The following is a 27333-nucleotide window of genomic DNA, read 5'->3' as shown; positions in this document are numbered from 1 at the left end:
AATATGTTGCAGGGGAACATAAACTGAATCTGTCTCCTGTACTGAAAGGTAGGTTAAAGTTGTACTCAAGCAGCAAGGCCTGCTTTATAATCAAATGGTACAGTTTCCACAATGTGGCCACTTTAAGCAACATGACTGAACACAAGTTTCAAACACGCTGGATGAAGGGATGTCTTTGACCTCCCGGTGTTCCAACAGACACAGATGGAGCGGCATTTCAAAGTAATTCTCCTTTTGACAACTAGGAGGAGCTGAGAACATATACTTAAATGGACTGAAGGAAAAGATGGCTCACATTTAAAGTCACACCTGAGTTTCAGATTCATGTGTGATGTAAAAAAAAGTTTAAATGATCAAATAACATAACCGTTACAGGCTTTAGTATGTTTTATTAAATGTATTTTACAGAAAATGGAATTACATGAACACATAGTATAATACAGTGCATTACGGTTGGTTCATTTATGTATGTATACAAACAACCATTCAATCATCAGTGCCCCAGAACATTTGTGTATCTCAAACTGACATTTCATGTATTATAGATTTAATTTAGGGTCCAGAAAAAGGACTATTCTCAGATTTGCAACAACAGACCTTTCCGCTTTCCATGTGGGCCACTTCAGGCAATGATGCAGCTCTTCTGGTCTTCTTATGTTCTGAACAAAATACATGCCAGCAATTTCACTTGTGAAATAGCAAATGTGTCTTTTCTGTCAAAAATACAGTGCTCTAGGTTTACAATCCTGATGTGAACCTTAAGGTTGAACCTTTGGTTGGCATGCGGTATTGCTATGGCTTTACACATTTTGTCTTATTGATCCAGGAAGCAATCCATGTTTCCACAGTCATCAGGGATAATCAAGATGTATTCATTATTTCTAGGAGGGAAATATATCTGTGTATTTTCTTTCTTTCTTTCCCTTTGAAACTTACAGTTCATACTATCCTCTTCAACAGTCTATCTATCCATCCTCCTGCCTCATAGACGCACCTCTCCCTCATTGATGGCACGGTACAGTTCATCTGTAACAGGCTCGTAACTCCCGGCCCGACTGTTCAAAAAATATATGTCTTCACTCGACTCTTGTGGCCTGTATCCTTCTCTCTGTAGCCGCATCTTCTGAATTTTGAAAGTACCTGAGGGCAAAGGTTAAAAAATAAGTTGACAGTACTTTATTAATGAGTGTATTTACACGTCCTTGCCATGTTTCTCACCTGTTGTGTCAACAGATGGCATGAGCCGAAGGAAAACAGGTCGTGCGTAGGATGGCAGAGCTTCTTGTAAAGCGATCCCTAATGCTTCAATGTCAAACGGGCCTCCTGCATGAGCAATGGCTGCCATGCCAGCCTTTCCCTCCACACCTGCACACGGTGACGGAATAAGCAGAGGTCAAAACAATTTGACACCCACATAAAACTGTTAATCTTTTTTTTCCCAGTGTTTTTTGTCTCATTTCTACCTGGTACAGAAATTCCATAGACAGCGACATCAGAGTGTCCCAGCAGGCCACTGAGGACCCCCTCCACCTCTGTGGTGGACACGTTCTCTCCTCGCCATCGAAACGTGTCGCCACTGCGGTCTCTGAAATACATGTAGCCATATTCATCCATCACCAGCACATCACCTGGAAGACAGACAGAGGCAGAAATAATAAGAAGTAGACACTCAGTAGAGTGTATATCTCCGCCAAGGCCCAACATTCCCTTTAAGAAATCCCATTTAAATTCACTAGACTGAGAGTTTATTTGGATCTGGACCAAATGGCACACATTCATTTGTCCCCTCAAGATACCTGATTTTTTTTATCACCAAGATCCATAAATGATTCTCTGGGAAATCAAGGAAAAGTTGAAAAAGTGAACAAAAATCTAGGATCCACTTGCTGAATTGAATTGGACACCAAAATTGAATGGGTTCTTTCTTATGGGTCACGCCCCACCCCTCCACAAAATTTCATTGAAATCACCTGAGTAGTTTTTTGTTTTTTCCCACTAACTGACAAATAAACATAGACGAAAACATAACCCCTTTGGCAGAGGTACTCTTCATCATCATCATCATCATCATCATCATCATCATCATCATCATCATCATCATCATAATAATTATATTCCTCATTATCATCATCATCATCACCCACAGGGAGTGCAGGGAGCACTGTTAAAAGATTCCTAGTATGTCATCAGTGACTCTCCTTCACCTCAGGGCAATTTAAAGTTAATTAATTATGTGTGTCTGGACTGTTTAATCATCTCTATTCTGACTGTATATTAAAAAGACAGAATAAAACATGCCTGAGACATAAGCAGTGTCTCCGATCTTGAAGACATCTTGAGCTATTTTCTGATTGGTGGAATCCTGATCAGCGTAACCATCGAATCTCCTGAGCGGATCAGTGTGGTTGATGTGTCCCATTAGCATTCCTGGCTCACCTGCAGAGAGTCAGAGATGGGAGGGGGGAAACATTTCATACTCAAAATTCTACTTTTATAAAACGTTTGTTTGTTTGTAGTGTTGGGGTGGTGTGTTCTCACCAGGAGGACAAGGTACACAGAGTCCCTGTGAATCCCTGAGCAGCTTCCCGTCCTCCTGCATCCTGACCAGTCTGATGGGGTAGAAGTCGGGCAGGATGCGGCTGTTGAAACCACATGACCCCACCTGGACATGTGATAACATATGTACATGAGATAGAATGAAGCTGAAAAAACTCTTCAATCTATACTTAGAGCAACACACACTTCAAAATGATAATGACAGTAACAAACTTATAGGAAGAAGTCTGTCACAACTGCACTATGCAACTCTGGTGCCAGAACATTACGACCTGCTTTACGACATATGTCATACAGCAATAACCGGAGCTGGGCTAGCAGCCATAAGAGACAACTAGTTCTCCATTCTTAATGTGGACATAATGGCAAAAACAAAGAAACATAAGAGGACAATGTATGAGGAAACAAAGAAGAGGAAAGGAAAAATGACAGAGTAAGAAACCAAGCAAGAGTGTCGTCAGAAGCAGGTGAACTAATTTCAATAGAGGTTTAGCAAGTTAGCAAAACAATTCGATGTTATTTGATGCACATCATGCTCTGACATGAAGAAATGCATAGGCTACTTACTTGCAGCGTTAGCTTGTGAGCTTGTATGCTGCTGTTCTACTCTGAGGTGAGTACAGTGAATGTGCAGATGATTACTACCAGACCCCAAAAACTGTGTGAGCCTTCTGAGGTGCCAGTGTCTCCGTCAGCTTGTCAACAAATGCGTGTGTGGCTGCATGCACGAGGAGGCTCAGACTGCAACTCTTATTTACGACAGTGGATAATGCATCCAAGATGTAGGGGGAGTATAGCCAAGAACAGATTTTTTTGTATTGTGTCACTTTAATTCATTACAAAAAGCACAAACACACCTTTCCATCTATGTTGATCAGGCTGCAGTTGCACTCTGTGGCCCCATAAAATTCCCCAACTCTTTGAATTCTGAATCTCTGGACAAACTCTTCCCACACAGAGGGACGGAGGCCGTTACCAAAGGCAACACGGACTTGATGATGTGCCTCAGATGGCCGGACCGGCTGAGCCAACAGGTACCGGCAGATCTCACCTATGTACTGGATCACCTAAAACACACAAGACAGATCAATAATGCCTTCAAAAATGTGACCAGTCAGTATTGATTCAGGAGCATGTTTCCTATGGCAGTGAATACTCACAGTGCACTTGTATTTAAAACAGTCATCCCAGAAGCGAGTGGCTGAGAACTTCCTCCTGATTACAATGGTCAAACCAAAGAGCAAACACTGTCCTACACCCATGATGGTTCCTGTTAACATCCACATGAACGCATACTCACACAGTCATAAATAGTTTAAATTGATAAAGACAAAACTCATTCAGGTTTTCCTAAAGCTTAACATGTGAGCCTTTACTTTCAGTAATCTGGTCAGAAACATGGACTCAGATGTCACCATTCAACCGATTTGACTGTTATCAGACCATTGAATGGGAATATGCTAGGAGAAGCCTATTAAACCCACTAGTAGGTTCATGTTGCTGTTATCAGCCATGTATTTCAGTGAGCCAGAGTAAGTGGAGCCAAGTTTGCTTACATGACTGCCACCAACGAAGAAGATGTGTTGCTTATGATGCCTATTAGCAAGGAAAATCTGTCACTCAGGCAAAAGATGGCCTACCTGCAGAATGATACAGTGGGAGGCAGTTGTATATGATGTCATCATGTCGCAGGCCAAAGGAGTGGAAACCAAAGGCAGCGATGCGAAAATACCTGACAGGAAAGATGGGAATAGACTGACATTCATCTTCACCACAGCTCATCTCATCAGGAGACACTGGTGGCTCCTGATTCTAATTGAAACACTTGTAAATGCAGTTGATTATGACGTCATGATTTTAATCTACCTACTGCTCCAAATGTTTCTACTGTAAGTGTCATTAAAAATGTGCTTTGTCCAAAGATGCATCATTGCAGAAGAATCAGTTCAGAAGAGATCACAAATAAACTCACCGACTGTGCACCACCACAGCTGCCTTTGGCATTCCTGTTGTACCAGACGTGTAGATGTAAAAGAGTCTGTCTGCACAGAGAGAGACATAAAAACCCAGCTGTTACAGGAGCTGATTTTCATAAGGAATGTTAAAAATGCATTTCACCTTCATGCTTTGTCTTTTGTTTATTTGCTTTGTGTCTCGTGTGCAGAATGCAACCTCCATCATTCCGTAACATGTTTCTCCCAACCTTTACTCTGTGTGACAGAGCGAGCAAGCAAAGACTTGACAAGGAGCTACTTAGGAATGTTATGTGATCACACAGGTGAAACAAAACAGTTAAGCAAATCAATAGGAGAAACGTTGACATTCAAAAACTTTGAATTTAGGACATACTGTCTGAAGAAAGAGAAGAAGGTAGGATTCAATTCATTTTGTAGATTTATTTTTCTCTAGATTTAAGTTTAACAATTTAGATTATTCAATTAATAGTACTTGTGGTTTATACGTTGTTTATGTTTCCTGGAATCTGAGGCAACATTGTTGTTCTGGTAAAATAAACAGAATACATATTGTCTTCTGCTCCTTGATAGATCTGGAATTGGGTGCACCTTGTATGCATGTTATGTTTGTGATGATAAAGGTTGGCGAAGTGATATGAGGTATGAGGTAAGATGTGATGTAATGTGATGTGAAGTGTGTGATTTGATCATTAAAAGTTAGATGCAGTGGCACAGATGCAACTGTCTGTTAACTCGTGCTTTACCCAGAAATGTATGTTACAATATCTTTCACAATATGCTGGAATTTTGTATATCAATCAATTTGTGGGGGTTGATGATTTATTAGACAGTCGTATGCACATGAAGAATAGATTCAAAAGAATACCAGAGATTACAGTCTGGCTGTGAGCAGTTTTGCTCTTGCAGGCAAAGACTTGCTGCAGAGAAGAAGATGTTGCAATCAAAACTATTTGATGTGTAACACAAGTCTATAGTCTGGCAACACAGCCATACATACACACTCTTCAGACCCTCACCGTTAAATTCCTTCCTGAGCGTGAAGTTTGGTGGGTGTTTGGGTGAACAGGCCAGCAGGGCATCAAGGTTCTGGACACTGAGGCTGTGAAGCTTCACCTCCTTTTCCTCCTGCTGCTGCTGCTGCTCACCACTGCTGAACAAAACCATGCTGGGCTGCAGAGAGCTGCTCACCTCTGACACAGCTTCAGCGTCACCAGAAGTTAAACGTTACAAATGCAGAAGTAGCATGCTGCCACACATTATTGCATTAACTGAGAGCAGCAATGTATCTTCAGCCTTGCTTGATTTCATTTTTCTCTTTAGTTAAGTATCAAACTCGACACAACTGCATATCAACTACCCATCACACATAACTGAACTCGCAGCATCTTTATCTCTTTGATTTATGATCTGTTCCCACCTTCCGTCAGCTCTGTCCCAAACACCATTGCCCGAGCACCAGACACACTGATGCAGTGCAGCAGCGAGCGCTGTCGAAGGTTGTAGTTGATGAGTGCGGCCTCCACGCCAACTGTAGCGAGACCCAGCCACAGAGCAACCACTAGAGGCTGGCTCTCCATGTACAAGGCCACCACATCACCCTCAGCCCAGCCTTGTGCCAGCCCCCAGTGTGCCACAGCATGGCATCGCTCCTGTAGTTCCCTGAAACTCCAAACCTGGAACAGAGTGATAAGGGAAAAGTCCAAAGTCTGTGCAGGGTGTTTGTGTTTCATTTCCATGTCAGTGGAGGTGGTGATGTCATTGATGCTGCATTTATTTGTTGTACTTTTAGTCCTCATCAAATCTATTAAAAGAGAGCATATAACTTCCATTTCAGCTTCTCATCATTGATTTCCGGTACATTTTAGACTTGATTTTAAGATTTTATTGCTGACTCTTAAAGCCCCTTCTGGACTTGCACCAAAGTACATTTCAGATCTTATGTCACTATGTACGGTTGTAACCTGAGGTCTCCATGAAGGCCCTCTTTATCCTCTTTTAAATCTCACTTACAGACACATTTTTATAGATGTCTTTTCTCCTAGTTCTGTTCTTACCAAAAATGTTATGTTTTATTTTATCTTGATTTTACTCTTTTCTTATCTCTTTTTATTTCTGTATCTGTACTCTATTGCTGTGTGATCTTCTAATTTCTTTAATGATTTCATATTGTTTGCCTTCATGTGCTTTTCAAATAAAGTTTATTATTATATATTACTGGTATGTCTTTACCTCTCCTGTGGCCTCATAGATCAAGGCCGGTTTGTCGGGGTGCCGTGTCACTATCTGGCCAAACAGGGAAGGGATAGTGCTTCTTTTTCGCAGATTACTCTTCATGGAAAACCTCACTCTGAGTATGACAACTAGACACCTTTCAGATGGAGGAAAGACAGTTAGGACTAGATAGGACTAAATAGGACTAGAGTGAGAAACACACATGCACAATCATATCCACACAAACTACTTACATTAAGTCTCTTTTGATGGTGCGTAGAGCCACAAGAATGAACTTACAGGAACCCCTCGAGGCCATACAGAGCACCAGCCCCACCGGGAGTCCCCAGAACAAGGGGAGAGACAGCAACTTTAAAGCCCCCAAAACAGTGAGGCACAGTATGGCCCCACTAATCGGATGCATAATGTAATCTGTGGAAATACAAAAAGTGACTCCATGCAGTAATTCAACCAAAACAAACACACTTCTTATGATTTGATGAGAGGAAGCTTATCTATACAGAATTTTCAGCCCTCACTCATCAAGAAATAAAATAAGTACTTGACTTACCAGCAGCAGTTGACTCTGGAGCTCCTCCACAGGTCCTTATAAAGTGAATGTCAGCTAAGTTTCCGGTCAAGCCACAGTGTAGCAGCTCAGAGAAGCTATCTGATGCTCGCAGAGCAGTTGTCAGAGACAGAATGCCTGATAAGTGGCAGTGCTCAGCAGAGAGCAGCGCAGGTTACAACTCATGAAGTCCTGCGTCAGTGTGAAAATGCTCCTGTGTTAGTCAGAGTGATTCATTACCCCTGGGGGCAAGTTGTGATACAATCTCAGTTATAACACCACAAAAATACAAATTCTGAAGCCATTGATGTGGGATTGCTGACAAATGAAAAAGGTAGATGGTAAACAACATTCCTGCCTAAAAAATACATAACCCTAACCCCAAAAAAGAAAAGGCTGAAAATGAATCTGAAGTTTTGGCTTCAGTGTGTAGGGAGAAGATGAGTTCAAAAACTATTTCTCCTAAATTTGGAAAGATATCACAATTGCACAGTTGCAGTGTGTGTGTGTGTGTGTGTGTGTGTGTGTGTGTGTGTGTGTGTGTGTGTGTGTGTGTGTGTGTGTGTGTGTGTGTGTGTTTGTGTGTGTGGTCCTCATATATTCTTATATATTGCTTTCTAACAATTGGAAAACTTGTTGGCAAATTCCAGGCCTTTATGCTGAATCAATTAAAAGTAAACATGGTTCAATGATCTTGCAGAAAAACCCATGTTCCTTGGTCGTCTAACTTAACTAATGTTAACATGCTGCACAAAGATTTTTCACACGAAGTAGAAGTGAATGTTTTTATTTACTGCTACATGTTCTTTAAAGAAAATACTACCAATGTACAACAAAATAAAGTAGAAAAATAGGTTCATATACCTCCAAACTACAGCATATAAAGTAAATTCTAACAAAAACAATCTTACATTCACAAAATTCTGCATACAGCATGGTAGCTTTTTCACAGAGAAATACATTTCGCAATGTATGAATAATCCATGTCATTGGTCAAGACACAGTTTTTGCACTCACACTTGAGAACCAATCTATACAGATGTGGCATTCATTAGGGTCTCAAAACAAAAGGGAGAAACAATTTCAATGTAAACAAATCACATAAAAAGAGATTTTAATCCAAAATATCAAAAGAATCAATGTCTTTCAGATAATCCAATCAATTTCTATCAAAAAGTTAAAAAATATATATTTGTAGAATAAAACTAAGCTTAACTTAAAGAGTTCTGGTTCTGTAAGTGGGACTGGATGACTCAAGGGTGTGCTGGATGATCATTTTGTACAATTAAAGTGCAATTAAATACAATTTGTACAACTCCCATTAGACTTCATCAACATGGCTGAAGTTCTCATTTCAGGAATGTGAGACCTTACACTCACTGACAGTGTGTCGAGGCACAGGCTAAGTTGTATAATCACATTATGATTGCAGGAAGCTGCAGGCTTATCACAGGGGTGGGTCTGTTTTGTGATTGGTCAAAGCAGTCATTTTGGACAAGATTACTTTGTTTACAATTTCAAGAATAAAAGAAGTTTCATATACACAGATGGAATTAGGCACAGCTCATTTGCAAGCCAAGATAGATTATTTAAAAACAGCCATAAGTCCTTTTTAAAAAAGAACCTATTTTGTTTTAAAGCAAGTAATAACAGACAGAAAATCCTTGCAGACGCCCACATGGGAGGAGCCGTCAGAGGCACTTCATGGGTAATTTTCATCATCAGTCAGTTGTTACCACTGGCACAGCATACTTTTAAATACAGTACATGGAGACAAAGATATTCTGTGAAGCCCCCCTGAGCAAAAACACCCACCTGTCCAGATTTTTACATCAAACGTTTATATAAAACTGTATGCTCATGCTTTAAACAAATTGCCTTGTAGCCTACATAATGTAGACTTCATAGTCTGCTCTTGGAAAATAAATAGTCTGCATCACTATCACTTTTAACCACTCCCATGAGTAATACAGCTTATTCTACAACAGTGATATGTTCTGGTTCAACTGATAAGCTACTAAAATATCTCCACTTTCACTTACAGAGTTCCCAAATAAACACTTTTAGCTTCTCTTTGCTTGCTGCAACAATGACAACATGTAAAGTATTAACTCACACCAAAATAGAAATTCAGTCATTATCAATATACTTAAATTTTACCATTAGTGATGTACATGATTATCAGTGGGTTTGGACGTAACTTCTGCAAGTAACATGTTTGTTTAAAGCATAGACTTTATATGAAGATGGACGACACACCTGCTCCCCAAAAGTGAAGCCAAAAATTCTTGATTGCCCCCTGGTGGCTGGCTGCAGAATAGGCCTATAGGAATAGGAATAAATCCTTCCTCTTCCATGTTAGAAGATGGTGCATGGACCAAAGTACATGTCAAGTACATTCTTCTCAAAAAAGGTGTCTGTCATTTTAGGTAGTTCCTATCACACTGATGTAAGTTTTGTTAGTTAGTAATTTTATACCATAAAAATGAGGTGAAACAACATGATTGACAGCTGAGACTGACTCAAGATTGGTCATGCGTAGAACCCCACTATCCCCTGATGCTAACTCTGGCTCCCAATGCACAAGATGGCAGCTTTTATATCCGTATATTTCCGATATTTTGGCTTAATTTTCAGGACAGTGGGAGGAAGTGGAGATGCTTCGTCCATCTTTAAAAAATAGTCTCTGATTTAAAGCAACATTTTTCTTGTGTGTCCTTGGTGCAGGGTTGATGTTAATTTCTCTTTGATGAGGCCTGAGCAGATAAAACTCCCCACTGATTCCCAAGTGCAGTGCACAATCATTGTCAATACCAAGACACTGTATGTTTGTTATTCCTTAATTTAACACCTGTCTGTATTGTGTATTTTTTTTTCTGTACCTTTGTCTAGCATATGATTTTGCTGCAATACACAACAGCAAACCAGAGTTTAAACTCACATTCAGGTGAATGAGTCATGACTGAATTTTTATTTGAAGTGATCCAAATCGTTCAAGGTCTAGGAGGAGGAATAAAAGACGGACCTCTTTATATTTGGGATTCACTGGTGTGCTGCCCACTTTTAGAGCCCTGAACAAACAGAAAGAAGACAGGTTAGAACAATGGTAAGATAATGTGTCTGCAGTGGTGGAAGAATGTAAATAATATTTCACTGAATTAGATTGTTTTTTAGTAGTACCTTGTAAGCTATACTATCGTACTCACTTTTTTAAAGTATGAAACATTATAGTGCTACCTCTAACGATTACCATTGCTGCTCCCTTCATCTTGGTTAAACATTTTCTTTTGTATAAATACCTCTTTTATCATCAATGTTATGTTTGCTAAGCATTGTTCAGAATCACAGGTTCATATCAATATGGAAAATAAATAAATAGGTAAAAAAATACTGCACCAAAATATAGACTTAAAATCATCACACTTTTTCTGTCACACTGTCAATATAGTGGAGTATATATATATATGTTTAAGTAACAGCAGTTGAATAAAAGTGATAATGTCTTGGAGATGACAGAGTGTGTGTAATCACTTCATGCTTACTTGTGACTGAGTGCTGGAGGGATTGGTACTGCTGAAGTCTGAGTACCTCTTCTTCTGTGGTTTGCAGATGCAGGAGAGGAAATGTGCGTACTCATCTCTCACCTGCAGAGGTCAGTAAAACATCAGGGATGGAAACAAAAGTCCACTGATTATCTACTCACTCATTTTATACTTTTTTAAAATATCTTGAACACATTTAACAGCTCCCAGTTACACACACACACACACACACACACACACACACACACACACACACACACACAACCTAACTATAAAATAAATTCTTGTGTGTCAGAGAGTATCTTATGTGCCCTACCTGTTTGGACAGTAGGCAGTGCAAGATGAAGACTAGCGCCCCCTGCACGCTGTTCAGAATAATGAAGATATACGCTGCCACCCTCTTGAAATGCATGGTGCCATCTTGGAACAGTAAGGTCCCAAACACCCACATGAGACCCAGTATACACATCTGGGCTATAGCTGTCACTGTGAATGCTCTGGATGTGGGTGGAAAAGGCAACAGATAGAGAATGAAAGAGATTATTATCATGAATTCAAAGACACTGATGACTCACTCACCACTTCAGTTTCTGGAAAAACCCCTGAAAAGTGAAAGTAGGACAAAAAGGGTTCAACAAAGTATCTACAGGACACAGACAGTGCCCTGAAGTGCCTCAATCAAATCAGCAGCGACCTTATCGATAGCCGGTACGCCCATGCTGTTGTGTTTTGTGATGTGTTATTGTGTTTTCTTATCTGCAATTGTAATTTCTTATTTGCTGTTGTTTTCATATTTGTCGTAGTGATTTGTCGTTGTGATTTGTGTTGTGTTTTGTGATATGTTGTTGTGTAGTTGTATCCCCATGAGAGAGCAGAGCTGGTAAATATATAAATAGAAAATATTCCTGACGTTTTTCCATCGATGTATGTCTCAATTCCTTTCTCAAGAGAGGACGCACAGAAAACAAACTTTGTCACACAGGAAAACAAACATAGAGACTCACTTGATTTTGTTTAGCTGAGAGACATCCGGGTTGAGGCTGTTGAATTTATTGGCAAGCTTCCAAACAGTGATGATGAAGAAGAAGACATTGGTGCCGATGATGAAGCACACAGGGCCAACAAAACTCCAGATAAGACCGTCCTCCAGAGACAGCCAGCAGCTGGTTAGAAGGAAGCAAGAAAAACATGTTCATGATAAGGTTTTCTGTTCATAGTTGACAGATAACAGCAGGCCTTTGTAATCCACTGATGTAATCGCTATAACACAAGCAAGATGTGCAAACACAGAGGCACACACACTTCCCTCTGTCTGTGTATCTTCTCTGCACTCACTCAAACACACACACACAGTTTTTATCACCACCCAATTTATTTTTTCTTCACAGACTCACAATTTGTCAGTGCCGTATCCTTTTGGTCTAATAATGGCAGATATGATGACGATGACAAGGGGCGTCCCATAACCGGCGACAAGTAGGTACAGGGGTCGGATGGTGGTATTGAACACCAGGACCACCATTCGGTAGAGCTGCACGCCTTCCAGCAACATCCAGGTGAAGACTCCCAAGAAGAAGTAATGGAGCATCGCTGCAACAAACCTGCAACCGCCCTGTAAAGTAATGTGACAACATAAAGAACAACAAGATCAGAGAGGAAGGAGCACTTGATAGAGAAATCTTTGACATGGCATCTACTGCTAATGTGATAAAGATAATACTTTAAATTAGAAATGTCTAGACAACAGCTTTTTGTAATGATTAAAAACTAATGAGTTTAATGAAATTATTCATATATTTTGTATGTAAAATACAAAAGTAACTGTATTCAGTAATATTTTCTTCTGACATATTGTGGAGATGTGGTCATCAAGGGTCTATTCATGGCCCTTTACTGTTTCTTTCACATGTTACCATTGGATCAAGTTATTAGTAACTTCAGCTTTTGTCCAGCATTTTTATGCAGACATAAGTCTACTTATCCATAAATCCATCTAATCCATCTGCTTCAGTTGCCTTACTGGCATCCACTCTCACCAACATAAACCTAAACCCTTTTGGGACCTAATGTCCCAAAGACATTTTAGTAAAACCATCTAATCAGCTATCAGTTAAATCATGAATATTGTCAAGATCAGATCACTCCTTTCATTCAATAATGCACAAATTCTCACTCATGCCTGTGTCCCCAGCCTTCTAGATTACTGCAACTCACTATTAGCTGCCTCCAACAACACAGTGTAGTAAGGGTTCTTACAACAAGTCAAAAATATGATCACATCACACACATTGATTGAATGGCTTTGCACCACTTTACCTTAGACCTTCTTTGTATACCGTTTTTCTTAAAGAGCTCTATAAATAAAGTTTATTTATATCAAATATTCAAGTAAAGCTCTCTGTACTTATGTTTACCTTACGCCACTGGATAAGACACAGGTATTATTTTGGCTCATTCATTGTAATAGGAGAAGAAAACAGGGTTGAGGATTATTATTACAGAGTGGCTGTTATAGAACAGGTGGCTGCTATAGAACAGGAAGCTGAGTGAAATAGGTCAACCCAGTGTAAATATTTCAACTAAACTACATTCTTATTAATGATAAAATAAGCAGTCAGATGATTCCTCCACATGATGGAGGTAAATATTTGCTTTTACGAACATACCACAGTCTCAGTTCGTGAAATGCCGGCCAGGAAGATGAGGTCAGCCAGAAAGAGGCAGATACAGAGGTGCAGGTGGATGGTGGTGCGTGTCCCTTGGATGGAGCGGCAGAACATGAACGTCAGGATGGCCAGCAACAGACACACGATGGAGATGATCAGCATAATTTTGTTCACCAACAGGAGCCCAAACGTTTCCTAGAGGAGAAGACATGTCAGATCCTGATGTGACTAACTAGACTCATCAGGTGATGGTTCACACTCTACATTTAACAGCTGCAAATAGAAACAGAGTTTGTGAGAGTGATGAAATGATTCTGCTTCTGTGTTCAGCTTTTGAAAGACTTTTGATTTGTATTTAGACCCTTGGAGGAAACGTTTTTAGGACTTCTGATGTGTTTGACTGACTTTTTCTGGACTGTTTGATTTCTTTGTGGAGGGTAATGGTGCAGTGGTTAGCACTGTCACCCCCCACAGTCCAAAGACAAGCATATTGCAGTTGTGCTAATTGGAGTCTCTACAGTAAATTGACTTCAGGTGTGAGTGTGTAATTTCTGTTTGTCTACCCTGCCTCTTGCCAAATGTCAGCTGTGATGGCTCCAACTCTCTTTCTGACCCTGAAAGGATAAGCAGTATCGAAAAGGATGGATCTTTTGTTGGACTCTTATTGTGCTGATGGAATTTTTGTTGTCTTTCTTTCTCTTGGCTTTTGGCTTTGTGTCTCTGTTGTTTTGCATATTCTTAGACATTTCTTCTTTGTCTTGGTACTTACACCTGTGTCTTATTTCAGATAACTTCCTGCCTTTGTTTACCTGCCTTGCCTTGATTAGTTGTACCTGGGTCTACTTAACTTTGTGTATTTACCTACCATAGTTATTTACCTAAGTCAGAATAAAGATTAGGTTCTGTCCTCACATCGGCAGTTAGATTCTCACCTGATTCGAGACGTGACAAGAGACGGGTGTTTTTACACAGCATTACACAGCAGTTTAGCCCATATTTACCTCTACCAATTGTTTGTCTGTTACCTAGCACCATTGGTCAAAAGCTCCTTGACAGATAACTACAGAACTTGGTGGAAGGATGTCATATGGGTTTGTTGTAGATCAGGATCAGGGGGCAGATCCAGGAATGTTTTTAATTTCCTTTAACATTGTGAGATAGGGCATTTTGTTGACATTTTCACAGATCTTGATGAAATTCAAAGGGACTGTTAGGCCTTAATGGTTGTAATGTGCTCTACTGTGTGCCATTCTTGTTGAAGGTTTTTTTAATACATTGGTTTGTGTCCTTCTTACCTCAATGGGATACAGGGCCATGAGCACAGCAAAGCTACTCAGATGTTCACATGTACACACAGTGTGTGTGGCGTTGGAGTGCTGTTGATAGCAGCCATCTGTGGACCAGGCCTCTCTCTCATTCCAGTAAGCACAGATGAACCTCACCTCAGGGGACTCCTCTGTGTTCTAACACACATAACAAAACCAATATGTTACAGACAGACAGTTTGTTTTATTCACAACCTCATATTTGATTACTCATAATTGTTTAAAATAAGTAACACGGATAGAAGACACTTGAAAGACTGGGACAGGTGGAGCTACCTCTAAATGTCTGAGTGTGATATTGACAGAGCGACTCAGATTCTGAGTGGAGGGATTAGAGACCACAACAGACACAACTCTAGAGAAGATCTGGAAGGACGGATCCATGCCATCTTTTTCTTGTCCTTTAAGCTCCTCAAAAGACCTGTTCACCGAGTTGTGAAGGTTCTTATAGCTCAGCAATGCAGCCAAAGCAAAGCCTGTGAAAAACAAATATATATGGTATTTCACGGTAGTCGTGACTTTTGTCAGAAAAGCAGATGAGACAAAACAGGGGAAGAAGAGTCTACCAGGGTATGTTCCTGTCCCTGATGCTGTTTCCCAGTCGGTGTAGAGTGTTGCGTTCTCATTGGTCAAATGGATCAGTCCATTGGGTCGTGTGTTTCCCCTTTGAACAGCAATCTCTGCATCTATTCCAGCAAATAACTCATTACAAATCAACCTGCACAGTTGAAGTTAGCTTCCAGAAACATTTCTATTTTCATTCATTCATTTATCATTAAAGTTAGTGGCCCATGTGTTCTAATGGGCAGAGCTGTGCTGATGGAAAATGTTACCTGTCTCGGTGGTGTTTATCTTGGTGTGGTTTTTTTTGAGCTGAGGACCAATGAACATGATGGAGTTATCCACTGTGCTGAGCAACACGCTCACATCCTCACCTCTGTCCTGACGACCGGGGGACAGGACGGCATTGGTGGCTGTAAAAAGTTTCTGTTGTAGCACAAAAGTGAGAGGGGGTTTAAGAATATTGCCTGTGTTTTTGTGTGTGCATTAGTGTGTGTGTGTGTGTGTGTCTGATTTTCTGACCGCCAGTAGAGCATCTCCATCACCCATCTCTTCACTGGCAGCACTTCGATTGGACAGAGCCAAACAGCTGTTTCTCATCAGGGACAAAATATTTGCCAAGCCTCCGAGCAGCTGAGAGAGAGAGAGAGAGAATAATAACACCATTCAGCCCGATAGTAAACCTCACATACACTAAACCCTGCAGGGCCACAGTGTGGTCTAACTAATATTAAATAAAGGAAATGCTGATTAACAGGATATTTGACCCCTGGGATGCTGGACTTTAACTAACTCTACATTCGAAGTTGCCTAAAGGAGGACGAAGGCTTGAATAAATCTGGTATAAAACCATAACACGTTTTATTTATCTCTTGACGTTGCAGTTTTACATCACGCTACGTGCAGCTTACCGGTGTAGGTCCACTATCAGCCCTGAAGCCATCACAGTTAAGCTCTGGAAACATGGAAACATCACATTAAAACATGTGAGTTTGATGCTTCATCACAGTATGATTAGAAAGTAGAGGAGTGTTGATACCACTCCTGTTGTCTTGTGATTCATAAACCACAGAGTACTGTGACATTAACAAGTTACCATGAGAAGCAGCATAAAGGCAGAGCGAGCATTCAGAGCAATGAGGCAACTGTGTTATGAAGCTTATGCAAGGAGGATGAGAACAAGTAGAAGCTTAACATGAGGAAATAAAAGCCATTCAAAATGCACTACTATGAAATTAAGTCCATACAGAGGAACAGTGTACACCTACACTAACCTGAACATGGAGTCCTTTTGTTGCCGTAGTTGGTGTATCCTTTTTGACACTTGCACCAATAACTCCCTTCCTCGTTCTTACACAAGCCTCTCTCTCCACAGATGTCCTCTCCATTAATTTCAGCTTTTTGACATTCATTTATGTCTGTGAAAGGATAAGTAGAAACAGTTCTAAATATATAATGTATGGCTTTGGTCCATATTGGAACAAACATCAAAGTATCTGAGGCACAGTGGAGCCATTAGGATCTTGAGAAAGGGTTCTGGACTTGCCTGGATGGGAGATTTTGTTTCATTTCATTCAACATGCAACACTATTCGTATTTGCAGTAGGAAAGAGATGTCTTTATTTTATGATACACTTCATAGCTAAATCTCAATTGAAAAAAATTATGCAGGACATTTCCAAAAATCAGCTCCGGGCAGACAGATTTCCTGTTTTGGAAATGTTCCTTAGGTGGAAGAAAAGAATTAGGCTATTTTAAGTTTTATTTGAATGATAAGGATCATTTTTATATGACATCATTACTACATGTATGTAAAAAAAAATGTCCACTAATAATCTGAGGAGTTGTGAGACTAATCTGACCAGTGACTTGTTGTGGATGTGAACTGTACACGAACTGGACGCATATCCATTTCCTCCCACTGTCCAGAAATGAAGACAAAATATCCCTGATGCAAACGCTGCCATCTTACACAATTAGGTTAAGCCTGTGCAACAGCCATCTGGGGATGGAGCCGCAGTAGCAGGGCTCTGCTGACACATGTACTTGACCATTCGAGATTCAGCTGTCAATCATGATGTTTCACCTCGTTTTTGATAGCATCAAGCAACTAATGGAATCAAGAAACTACTATGGTTGTGGCTATTATAAGCAAAAATAAAAGTGCACAGTGTTATGTGTGTTAGTTAGTATTAACGTCTTGTATACGCCAAACAAATGTTTTAAACCGAAACTTTTTACATGCGTTCTTAATGGTGCTCCATCTGGCCATGTCAAAGTGTTGCTTTTCACATATGGACAAGGACAGAATTTTTATCTCAGCTGAAAATCAAAGTTTAGTTGTACGCTCATAAAGTGACAAAATCGCTAAATGTGAAAAAATAAAACTTAAGAAGGAAGATGACAATATGTCAACTTCCACTTTTCATGATTTCCTTGAGTATGTTGTTTTCTCAGCAAAATCCAAGCACAGCAGAACTCTTCTTAAAGTGCAGTCAGGATTTGTGTCCAGGAGGTTTTAGCTTTATTTCTGGATAGTGGGGGGAAGTTGTGTCGACCTTAATATACAGCAACACAAAGCTGTAACTACTCACCTCTACAGACTTCTGTGCCATTGTTGCCACTGGTGTAACCAGATTCGCAGGTGCACTTGTAGCTCCCAATCAGATTAGAACAATTACCCGCACGGCCGCAGATTTCATCGTTATTCATACACTCGTTCATATCTGACAGAGTGAAGATGGTGGTAACAATGAGCATAGAGAAGCAACTGGTTGCACACACACACACACATTCACACACACACACACACAAACACACCTAGGCACTGTCCACTTGTCAACTCTCCACCGGTGAAGTTGACCTTCCCAAGAGAGTTCTTGAAGCCCTTTAAGCACTGACAGTAGAAACTGCCAATGGTGTTGTGGCAGCTTGTGTGGTTCCCACACTTATTTTGCCAGTCTTCACACTCATTGAGATCTATAGATTTGAATACGAAAAAACGAAGAAGAGAGGAAAATACATCAAAACATGATATTTTAAGCAATCTCTCTAATCAGCATTTTTTCTTCTACCTCCTCTGTGCACCATGATTATCACTCTGAAGTTACAGCACTGCCATCATGCCAGGAATTTGTATTTCTTTTAGCTGCTTGCTTTTGAATTGTGGTGATCGAGGAATTTAAACCTCCTCTATTTATGTTTTCATTGTAAATTGCCCTGGAAATGAGCATTGCTTCGATGCCTAAAAAAGGAAATAACCAAGTGGAGTGTCATCAGAAACATTTGTTTTTCAGGTAAACTCCAGTGACAGAGGGGATAGTTAAAATCAGAGGTCATAGTAGATTATTACCAACACATTTCCCTTGTTTGGTTTCGTAACCGTTAGAACATTCAGGGAAACATTTCTCCAGCATACACAACAAGCCTGCAGGGGAAAAAAAAAAGGCCAGTTAGTTTTATTTTACAATAGAGGGAGACGCTGACAATAGATAGATAGATAGATAGATAGACATACTTTATTCATCCCCAAGGGGAAATTCTTGAAATGATGAGGACGACACATTAGTTAACATTTATTAATATTATACCACAAGGGAGGTTTGAAAAGGACACTTCTATTTGAGTTGGCCACTTAAAAAAAACTCATACTAATACTGTAACCATGCTTCCTCATATTTGCCCCTGCAAAAATCCCTGCTCTTAATGCCAAATATTACAAAACATCCTGAGAGTGTTTTTATTCTCAATTTAGGAAGTGATTTTCTTAATCAGGCGCCATGAAGGGTCCTTAATTTACACAGAGGGACCAATTACATATCCAACATCCATGCAAAATTTCTTTAAGGTGCACATTTAAGTCATTTCTTGTTTACTTTTAGCTGATGAATAAATCTTTCCTTGGTCAAGAAGATTGCATCAAAAAAGCTTAGAAAATGAAAATCTTTAACAAAATGTCATATTTATTATTACTATTTGTAAGTAAGTGAGTACTTTATTTAAAACTACAGACAGGACAGGGGCATTTCAGGGGCCAATCAGATTTTAGCCCCCCCCCCCACACCGAGAAATTGGATTTTATTCTAATATTAGCCGAATGCACGTGTTTGTGTGTCTGTGCTGTGTTCATCGGAACATGACTGACAGTGTATCTCTCTCTTTATGCTTGAAATTGAGGGTTTGTACACTGTATGCTTATTATGTAAATAATGTGACTCCCTCCTCCTGCTAAGTTCCACCCATGACTCCCTGTATAATAGATTGTCTCCACACCACTGCAGACACATGTCACATTTCTTTGACTCAGGAGTCACTGGTGCAGCAGAGCACAGATCCTGCTACATATGGTGTAAGTCAGAAAATACATCCAGCTCCCTTCCCTGGGATAGAACACAATAAGCCCTCTGTTGTTGTTGTGTGATGAGGCCGGAGCTCTAACAGTAACACCACTTTACCAAAACCAGACAGAGTGTGTCTAACTGAGTAAAACAGTGGGATTGATTCTAACTTTATCACCACACAACTGCAAACAGACACAAGGCCTGACTTCATGTGACACTGAGTTTCATTCATCAGTAAGAATAGATTGTCTCTCACAGAATCCGTCTCCTCTGTCTCTGTGTAAGCTGCACTTCTCTCTGTCTCTCTCTCTCTTGCTGTTGCTTTACATTTGGGCCTGAGAGAAAGTGGAGGTGCGCAGCTTCTTCCTCTGTGCTCTCCACAAAGTGATTCATGTTTTATTACGTCTCAGCTGGATTTTTGTGAAGCTGTGTTTACAGGCCAGAACCAAAACATGATCGCTCACTCTCAGGGTGTTCAAGAGGCAGCTGCCAGACTCTTGACCAAATCATGTACGCAAGATCGCATCTCCCATATATCAGCTTCCCTTCACTGGCTGCCTGTGTGTTCAAGAATGGATTTTAAATATTGCTGTTGACCTTCATGGCACCAAGCTACTTCACTGAGCTTCTAAATCATTCCTCCCCAATATACTGTATAATGATGAGGCCATGATAGATATTCCTCGGTCAAGACTGACCAAAGAGGACCAGGCTTTAACATGCTTGTTTTTATCTATTATAATGTTTCTTTTAGCCTGTTCTTTTTATCATTTTATTTCTTGACTTTGATTTTTTAGATTTTATATTAGACTATATAATTAGCTGTCTCCGATTTTGAATCTTTTATTATTATTTAATCATTTAAATAAGTTTTTGAATTATGATTATTCTAGTTGTCTTCTATGTTTTGTAATGAAGTGCGGTGCTATTTCAACTATTTCATTATTGTAATGATTTTAACTATAATTATTATAATTATTATTAATACTCATTTCAGAAATTAGGGTAATTTGTGTTTCTGTAAAGCTTTAAAAAAACGGTTCTGAGAAACAATAATTCCTCTTTTGTTGGATTTATTTTTTATTGATCATAATTATAACCTATTCTTTTTTCGTTTTGTGTTTTTTCTTTGCTTCAATATAGATTTATTGAAAAAAGCAGCTAAACAAAATCTTTGGATTAAAAACTTATGTAATATTGTCATGCTGAAATATTTTTGTGCTATAATTGACTTTTGACCTTTGGTAATTGATTATCTACACAGTATCTTGTGTTGTAATTGCATACTAGGTTTCCTATACAGTATATGCCAAAGCCAAAGAGTTCAAATCTAATAATATATTATCTAATACTGTGGCAACCAGTTTCGATTTACACATCTAGCAGTGTTGCTACAAACATGAACTAAACAGTGTGACCCAAAAATTATGCTTTAGCTGTGAAATCAAACTGTGGCTTGAAGATAAAATACACTTATAAATAAAGATTATTACTTTGTATTAAGCATTTTGTTTTACATCACAATTTGCACACATATATCAACTATCATAATACATAAAGGCTACGGTCTGTATAATATTTTAAACATTGTGAAACATGGTAATGGTGTGTATTTGATAAATAGCATGAACTTTGGTCCTAGTACTGTGTGTTTTAATATAACAATCAACATATATCTCTCTATATAATAACATAATTTAATAACATTTCTATATACTAAATCATCTATGGCAGCCTATACTGATGTAACCACCTTAACTTATTCACAAATCTGCCAAGTGTATAATTCTTCCAATCAGGTTTGTGGTTTGTTTAGAAAAGGCTCATGTATTCTTCCTGTGGTGACTCTGCGGCTGCCATCAGGCCTTGTTGATTCTGACTGACATGTTCAGTGCAGCATCAGTGCAGTGACAGAGGTTTTTACAACACAGCAGCCACCCTGACCTCCATCCACACTTCACCACTGTTAACACGGCTGCACAGCGCTCAGTGCCTGACAGGGTTAACATCACTGATGCTGCCCAGGTGAACAACAGTCAGCTTTTTTATCCATCCATCCATTATCTATTTATCACTTTAAGGGCAGTGGAGGGGATGCAGCTAGAGAGGTAGGTCTGAATATAAAGAGGAACAACCATTCACCCATTTGGTCAATCTAGAGTCTCCAATGCACCTAACACCTACTGTATCTACGTGACTTTGTACTGTGAGAAGAAGCAGGAGATGAACCACAAAGACACAAGGAGAACATGCCAACAACAGAACCAGGGTTCAAACCAAGAACTTGGAGGCTCTTCTAATGGGATATACTATGTCTGCTGAAGAAATAAGGGGAAGTAAATTAACTGAAGTCTAACACAATGTCTAAACTTCCATGTACATTTCACGAAACCTTCCCACACACACACACACACACACACACACACACTCACACACTTACCGAGAATGAGTAGCTCCTTATTCCCTACCCCCATGGCAGAGGCAAACAGTGTCCCACACGGAAGACAACTTTGTCAGAACAATGTATTCAGTTGTTGATGTCCAGTGATCAAAGTATTAGGTAATCTCACAAAAAAGTCCAGAGAGATATTAGGATTTTCAGATGCAGCTGTTGTCCAAGAGCAGCGCAATCCACAAAGTATGAATAAAAAGTGTAAAAGAACTGAAAAAGACTAATGTAAAAGATGAGTCCTGGATGTAGAAGTTATATTTATATTTTTTGTGAGGGAGGAAGCATAACAGTGAACCTTCAACAGCATTCTTCCTCTCTGATTCAGATTCAGACTCTCAGTCTGAGCACACCCTGCCCACCCCCCCCCCCAACCCCCACACACACCCCCTCCTGCTCTCTCTCTATGTTTCCCTCCCCTTCTCTTATGAGTGTGGCTTTTACTCCTTCAGAGTGCTCCTTCTTGCTCTTTTCCCTCGCTCTGTTTCTTTTTCCATGTGTCTCTCACAATGGCAACGTATCACATTGCCCTGCACAAACCCCTCCTCTGTCTACACCACGGTCTTCCACATCCCCCCCCCCCCCCACGCTCCAATGTGGCCTCTATTTCATGAGCTATTTAGGAGACTCTCATGAGAGAGAGAGAGAGGAGGGGGGGCACAGAGACTGGAGAGAGGCCGATGACTAACACTCAATCCAAACAGCTGCTGCTTTACTTGAGTTTTGTCAGTAATCATAGATTCATTCCCCTGTATACTCCCTCGATTCTTACTCCATCCAAACCGCCTACTTCCGTTCTCAGAGTTCAGCCTTTCACCCAGAGCCAGACATGTTCTCACAGACAGAGGACAGAAGCAGGATAAATGAAGTACTTAGAATGGCCTGAGTCTCTGAGTTAAACCTACTAAGAACATTATCAGTTCATCAAGGAGAAGATTCATAATGACTCATCAAGCACAGTTGTTAGTTTTAACTTTAAATGAGTTAAGCACCTTTTAATGTCACTACAGTGACAATGACAATAAAGTCTTATCTTATCTTATCTTATCTTCTGTATGTGAGAAAGCAATAAAAGTCTGAATGAGTTGCTCAAGGACATTCTGCTGAGTTTTTAGTCTCAGCCTCCAGGGGAAAACTCTGGATAATGACACCATGTGGGAAAACAGGATGAGTGCGAGAGAATTCACCGTGGGTGGGCGCATTAATGACGTTTCTAATACGCATCCATATCCATGACATTGCACCTCTGTCATCCACAGTGTCCACAGTCAGCTGTAGAGACTGACCAATAGACAGAGCAACCTACTGATGACGTTCACCGTTGTCTGAGGGTTAAGGCAGACGTAATGAGAGGTTAGAAACTGTAACGCTGGACCAACGAAGGAATCAGAAGATCAGAATTGAATTGAAACTGTTTGCAAAAGGCAGCTGTTAGTAACGCAATAGATTGCATAGTCTCCTGAAATTATGTTGTAAGTGAGAACGCATAAAATGACAGAGTTGGCCTTAGTTGACCTGGAGTTTTTTCTCCCAGCCCAAGTTTTCAAAAACGTGATGTATGCAAAACTGTATGTATAAACACAATTACTACAGATATCTCAGGACGAAAAAGAGGAAGCATGCACGCAGAAGACGCAGACAAAGATGTCAACAGAAAGACGATAACATTCAAGAGGTTTGACATATTCAAGCTTGGCCCTTTGACTTTAATATTCTTCAAATGATATTTTATCTGGACTTATGATTGAACCAGATGAGTTTAAGGTAGGTCCAAGCTCTGTGAGACTGTGAGTCACCTGATGGAAAAATTAATAGGGCGCAAGAAAATAGCTCCTCCCAGCTCACAGCTCTATACAGTTAATATGAAGAAGTAGACTAGCATTTAGTTCTAACTCTGGCTGCTTAGCGTAACATTACACACTCATATTTTCACATAACTTCGTTTGACATTTCAGAAGAGTTTTAGGGGAATAAATGACGTTGATGTTAATGTAACAATACCTTGGATAACTGATGAGACACTTGCCCAATCCAGTGAAGAGCAGAACAGAGCTGCAGTGTTTCAAATATGACATACAGCACTTTTCTTACCAAAGTTAGAAAGTTCTTCACAGAAGAAAAAATGGAGTAGATATGGTAGTGTCCAGGATCAGGTGACATTAGGAAATATTACAGTGGATGTGTTAGTTCTGAACATGCCTTTTATAATGCTCCATGTGAAATCCAAGAAGACAAATGCAGCGGGTCAATTTTATGCTCTTGGCCTTCTGTTATAAATAGCATTCCCTTACTACTGTAGGTAGAGAGCCACATTGCTTGGCATGCAGCAGAAGTTAGAGCACATAAACACTTACACATTTGCTCTTGTGTTTTGAAATAAATGCTGATTACTAGTTAGAACTCTGTTTAAATACAGAGTACTGCTCTTACAACCCTCTGCCTGCACATTAGCAAATGGTCAGATGACACATCACAGCACGGCTGACCCAAAAACAAGTAAAACAACAGCTGCTGTGAAGGAGAGGACCCAGGAATCCAGATGGGAGGAGGATAAACCAAAGACATTAACTGAGAGTAAGAGGACAGTGTACATAACAAACAAATGTAAGTGTAGGTAGGTGAGTTGTCATACACTAACCTACACATTTCTTTGATTTATGTGGAGATAGCGGAAATGCTCAGAGATCAGATGTTCTTGTTGCAAACAGCAGTGACTGATGCAGAACCGCAGCATACAGTTGCAAAACATATCCTGCTGTATAACACTTTCCACTACAGGCTGATGGTCTATCTTCAGATGCAATCTCATACATGGTGAGAGAAACTCAAGCTGATACGATCTCTTTTCCTCCCCTCAGTCTCTTATCGTCTCTCTGTCTTGGTTTTGCTAAGCACCGACTTGACTCTGTTGCAGTTTTTCATCATATTCTTGCCGACAGAGCAGAGGGCCAGACACACAGAGACAAATGAGCAGACGCATGGAGACAGAGCAATCACGAATCGCTTGGAGGCAGGAAGAGGATGAGAGAATAAAAGTTCATGTCCCTTCAACATCTGTAATAAGAGCAAGTAAAAAAAAAGGCAGATGCAGCTTGTTAACAAAGTGCTGGTGTGTGTCTTTGTGTGTGCTTTATTTATTTTTGTTATGTCTTTGGGACTTTTTTCAGTTATAAACAGTGACCTGGTCTGGACCAGAAGACCTTATGGGGACCAACACCTGGTCCTAATGGGACAAAACATCATGTCTGTGCTCCTGGTTAAAGAGATAGTTCACCCAAAATGAAAATTCACTCATTATATACAAGAATACCAATGGAGGGGTGGGTGAAGAGTCCACAAAAAACATTAGGAGTTTCAGGGGTAAACATCGTTGCAGCCAAATCCCAAAAAATTGGTGACCATTTGTTCAAATGTAAAATATTGAATGCCTCCATACTGCTTGTGTGGTCTTATCCAAGTGTCCCTAAATGGAGGCATTTTAAGTTTGTTTTTTTAACGTTTGAAAAAGCGGTCGCCAATTATATTGGATTTACCCCTGAAACTAACGTGTTTTTTCACTTCACACACGCCTCCTTCGGAACAGAGGTGAGTAGCCAATGAGCACATTTTCATTTTTGGGTGACCTATCCCTTTAAGGTCAGTGGTAAGAAGTGAATAGTGGTTAGGTTAAGGTTTGAGTAAGGCATGTATCGGTCATGGTTAGGGTTAGGGAAAGATTTTGGTCAGGCTGTCCACAATAAATGGAAGTCACTACCGTCTCCTAGCAGTGCAAACTTGTGTGTGTGTGTTTAGATGGTGTTTATCCATTGAGCTCTTTTTTGCCTCTCATTGAGTCAGGCAGTTGAAACCAACTGTAACTTTATCTGCAGCTGAACTACATGGTGTGTGTGTTTGTGTGTGTGTGTGTGTGTGTGTGTGTGTGTGTGTGTGTGTGTGTGTGTACGTCTGTCCACTGACCAGCAGTCATAACCAAAAAGGAGAAATGACAAAAATGTGTTTCATTTGTACAAGACTTACTGGATATAAGGAAGCTGTTGCACTTGACCTTCTCCTTGTGATCATAAATCATGTTTAAAACAAGCAGAGTTGACCAAAGTACTGTACAAAAAAATCAAAGAATAGTTAAAGCCACCTAATAAGCCTGGGATTAATTCACAAACACTTTGTTGAGGGCTGTTCAGGAGAGTTTGACACATTATAATTTGGTGACTGATTTAATAAAATGGCTCAACCCAAGAACAGAGGACTGAGTTCTGACTCAGCTCATTGCTGCTCTTGTTCCGACTCGCGTAATGCCCAGAAATACACCTAAAACTTCCACATTAACTTTTCTACTTGAGTAAAAGCTAATACTAAAAACTAAATACGTACAAGTAAAGGTCTACTGCATCATTATTGCTGAGTCTCAGCCTCAGTTCATTTCAGGTGTTTCTTCACCAGTGATGCTGCTGCTGCAGGTTCAGTACTTTCATCAGAGGAGGCGGGGCCTAATGTTACCTGCCCACTCTGATTGGATCAGTGAGTGGAGTAAAAAGTACAGATATGTGCAGATTAATGTAATGGAGTAAAAGTGAAAAGTAACGGAAAGTACAGATACATGAAAATTGTACTTACGTACAGTAATGAAGTAAAGTAAAGTAGTATTTTGTTACATCCTACTACTGGTGATGATTTGCACATATTTCTGTTGTATTTAATGTTTCTGCAGAATCAAATATTTATCAATGTTTGTCAACTTATCCACCATTTGTTTTATGAGAAGTTAATACAAGAGAGATCTTGCAATACAAAAGCATTAGCAAAAAAAAATCATAACCAAACTGATACTCTCCCCTCACCGCCTTTCTTTCCTGACACAGCATGTGTGCACCATCCGTCCATCTAAAATAAATAACTTATTGCTCCAGGTGTAAACACATGTGCAGATTTGTCTTTGATAAACATGACGTACCTGATGGTTTTTCCCAACTTCCTCTCATTTCGTTTTTTGTTTCCACACAGCCTGACTCACCAGAAGGAGAAGTTACATGTCTGCAGTATTTTACAATTGTTCTTACTGTTAGGGTGGGACCCCAACCCAACCATTGGGCATGGGAGAGAGCAAACGCTTCCCACTCAGGGGTGACAGGGGAATGAAAT

The 27333-nt window shown here is 40.0% G+C and overlaps 2 protein-coding genes across 2 annotated transcripts; both read right to left on the bottom strand.

Annotated features, from left to right (window-relative positions):
* Positions 1-369: 369 nt before the first annotated feature.
* On the bottom strand, positions 370-7471 carry LOC109627561 (long-chain fatty acid transport protein 1-like). Its single transcript, XM_069530273.1, has 14 exons — positions 7315-7471; positions 6998-7175; positions 6762-6900; positions 5950-6205; positions 5549-5731; positions 4529-4598; positions 4197-4288; positions 3717-3826; positions 3414-3623; positions 2539-2662; positions 2299-2436; positions 1464-1628; positions 1219-1365; positions 370-1140 (listed from the first exon to the last, which is right to left on the bottom strand). The coding sequence occupies exons 2-14, from the start codon at positions 7165-7167 to the stop codon at positions 983-985; spliced, it is 1962 nt and encodes a 653-aa protein (XP_069386374.1). The 5' UTR covers positions 7168-7175; positions 7315-7471; the 3' UTR covers positions 370-982.
* Positions 7472-8082: 611 nt separating this feature from the next.
* On the bottom strand, positions 8083-22562 carry LOC109627560 (adhesion G protein-coupled receptor E5). Its single transcript, XM_020084155.2, has 17 exons — positions 22186-22562; positions 18758-18832; positions 18226-18384; positions 18000-18131; positions 16680-16823; positions 16317-16360; positions 15928-16038; positions 15678-15831; positions 15411-15530; positions 15121-15320; positions 14815-14982; positions 13520-13714; positions 12248-12465; positions 11858-12016; positions 11170-11350; positions 10854-10955; positions 8083-10382 (listed from the first exon to the last, which is right to left on the bottom strand). Exons 1-17 carry the CDS (start codon positions 22217-22219, stop codon positions 10341-10343), a joined length of 2238 nt encoding a protein of 745 aa, XP_019939714.2. The 5' UTR covers positions 22220-22562; the 3' UTR covers positions 8083-10340.
* Positions 22563-27333: the final 4771 nt, after the last annotated feature.

The sequence above is a fragment of the Paralichthys olivaceus genome, chromosome 8 (assembly GCF_024713975.1).
Source record: "Paralichthys olivaceus isolate ysfri-2021 chromosome 8, ASM2471397v2, whole genome shotgun sequence".
Lineage (NCBI taxonomy): Eukaryota > Metazoa > Chordata > Actinopteri > Pleuronectiformes > Paralichthyidae > Paralichthys > Paralichthys olivaceus.
This window is presented reverse-complemented; position numbering and strand designations above follow the sequence as displayed.

Coding starts and splice junctions, on each gene's coding strand:
- LOC109627561 (XM_069530273.1), bottom strand. CDS start 7,167: ATGCATCCGATTAGTGGGGCCATACTGTGCCTCACTGTTTTGGGGGCT. Junction 6,901..6,997: donor ACCATCAAAAGAGACTTAAT/GTAAGTAGTTTG, acceptor TCCATCTGAAAG/GTGTCTAGTTGTCATACTCA. Junction 3,624..3,716: donor GTTTTAAATACAAGTGCACT/GTGAGTATTCAC, acceptor TGTGTGTTTTAG/GTGATCCAGTACATAGGTGA.
- LOC109627560 (XM_020084155.2), bottom strand. CDS start 22,219: ATGGGGGTAGGGAATAAGGAGCTACTCATTCTCG. Junction 12,466..13,519: donor TTTCACGAACTGAGACTGTG/GTATGTTCGTAA, acceptor ATTACTTTACAG/GGCGGTTGCAGGTTTGTTGC. Junction 10,383..10,853: donor CCTCCAGCACTCAGTCACAA/GTAAGCATGAAG, acceptor CTGTTTGTTCAG/GGCTCTAAAAGTGGGCAGCA.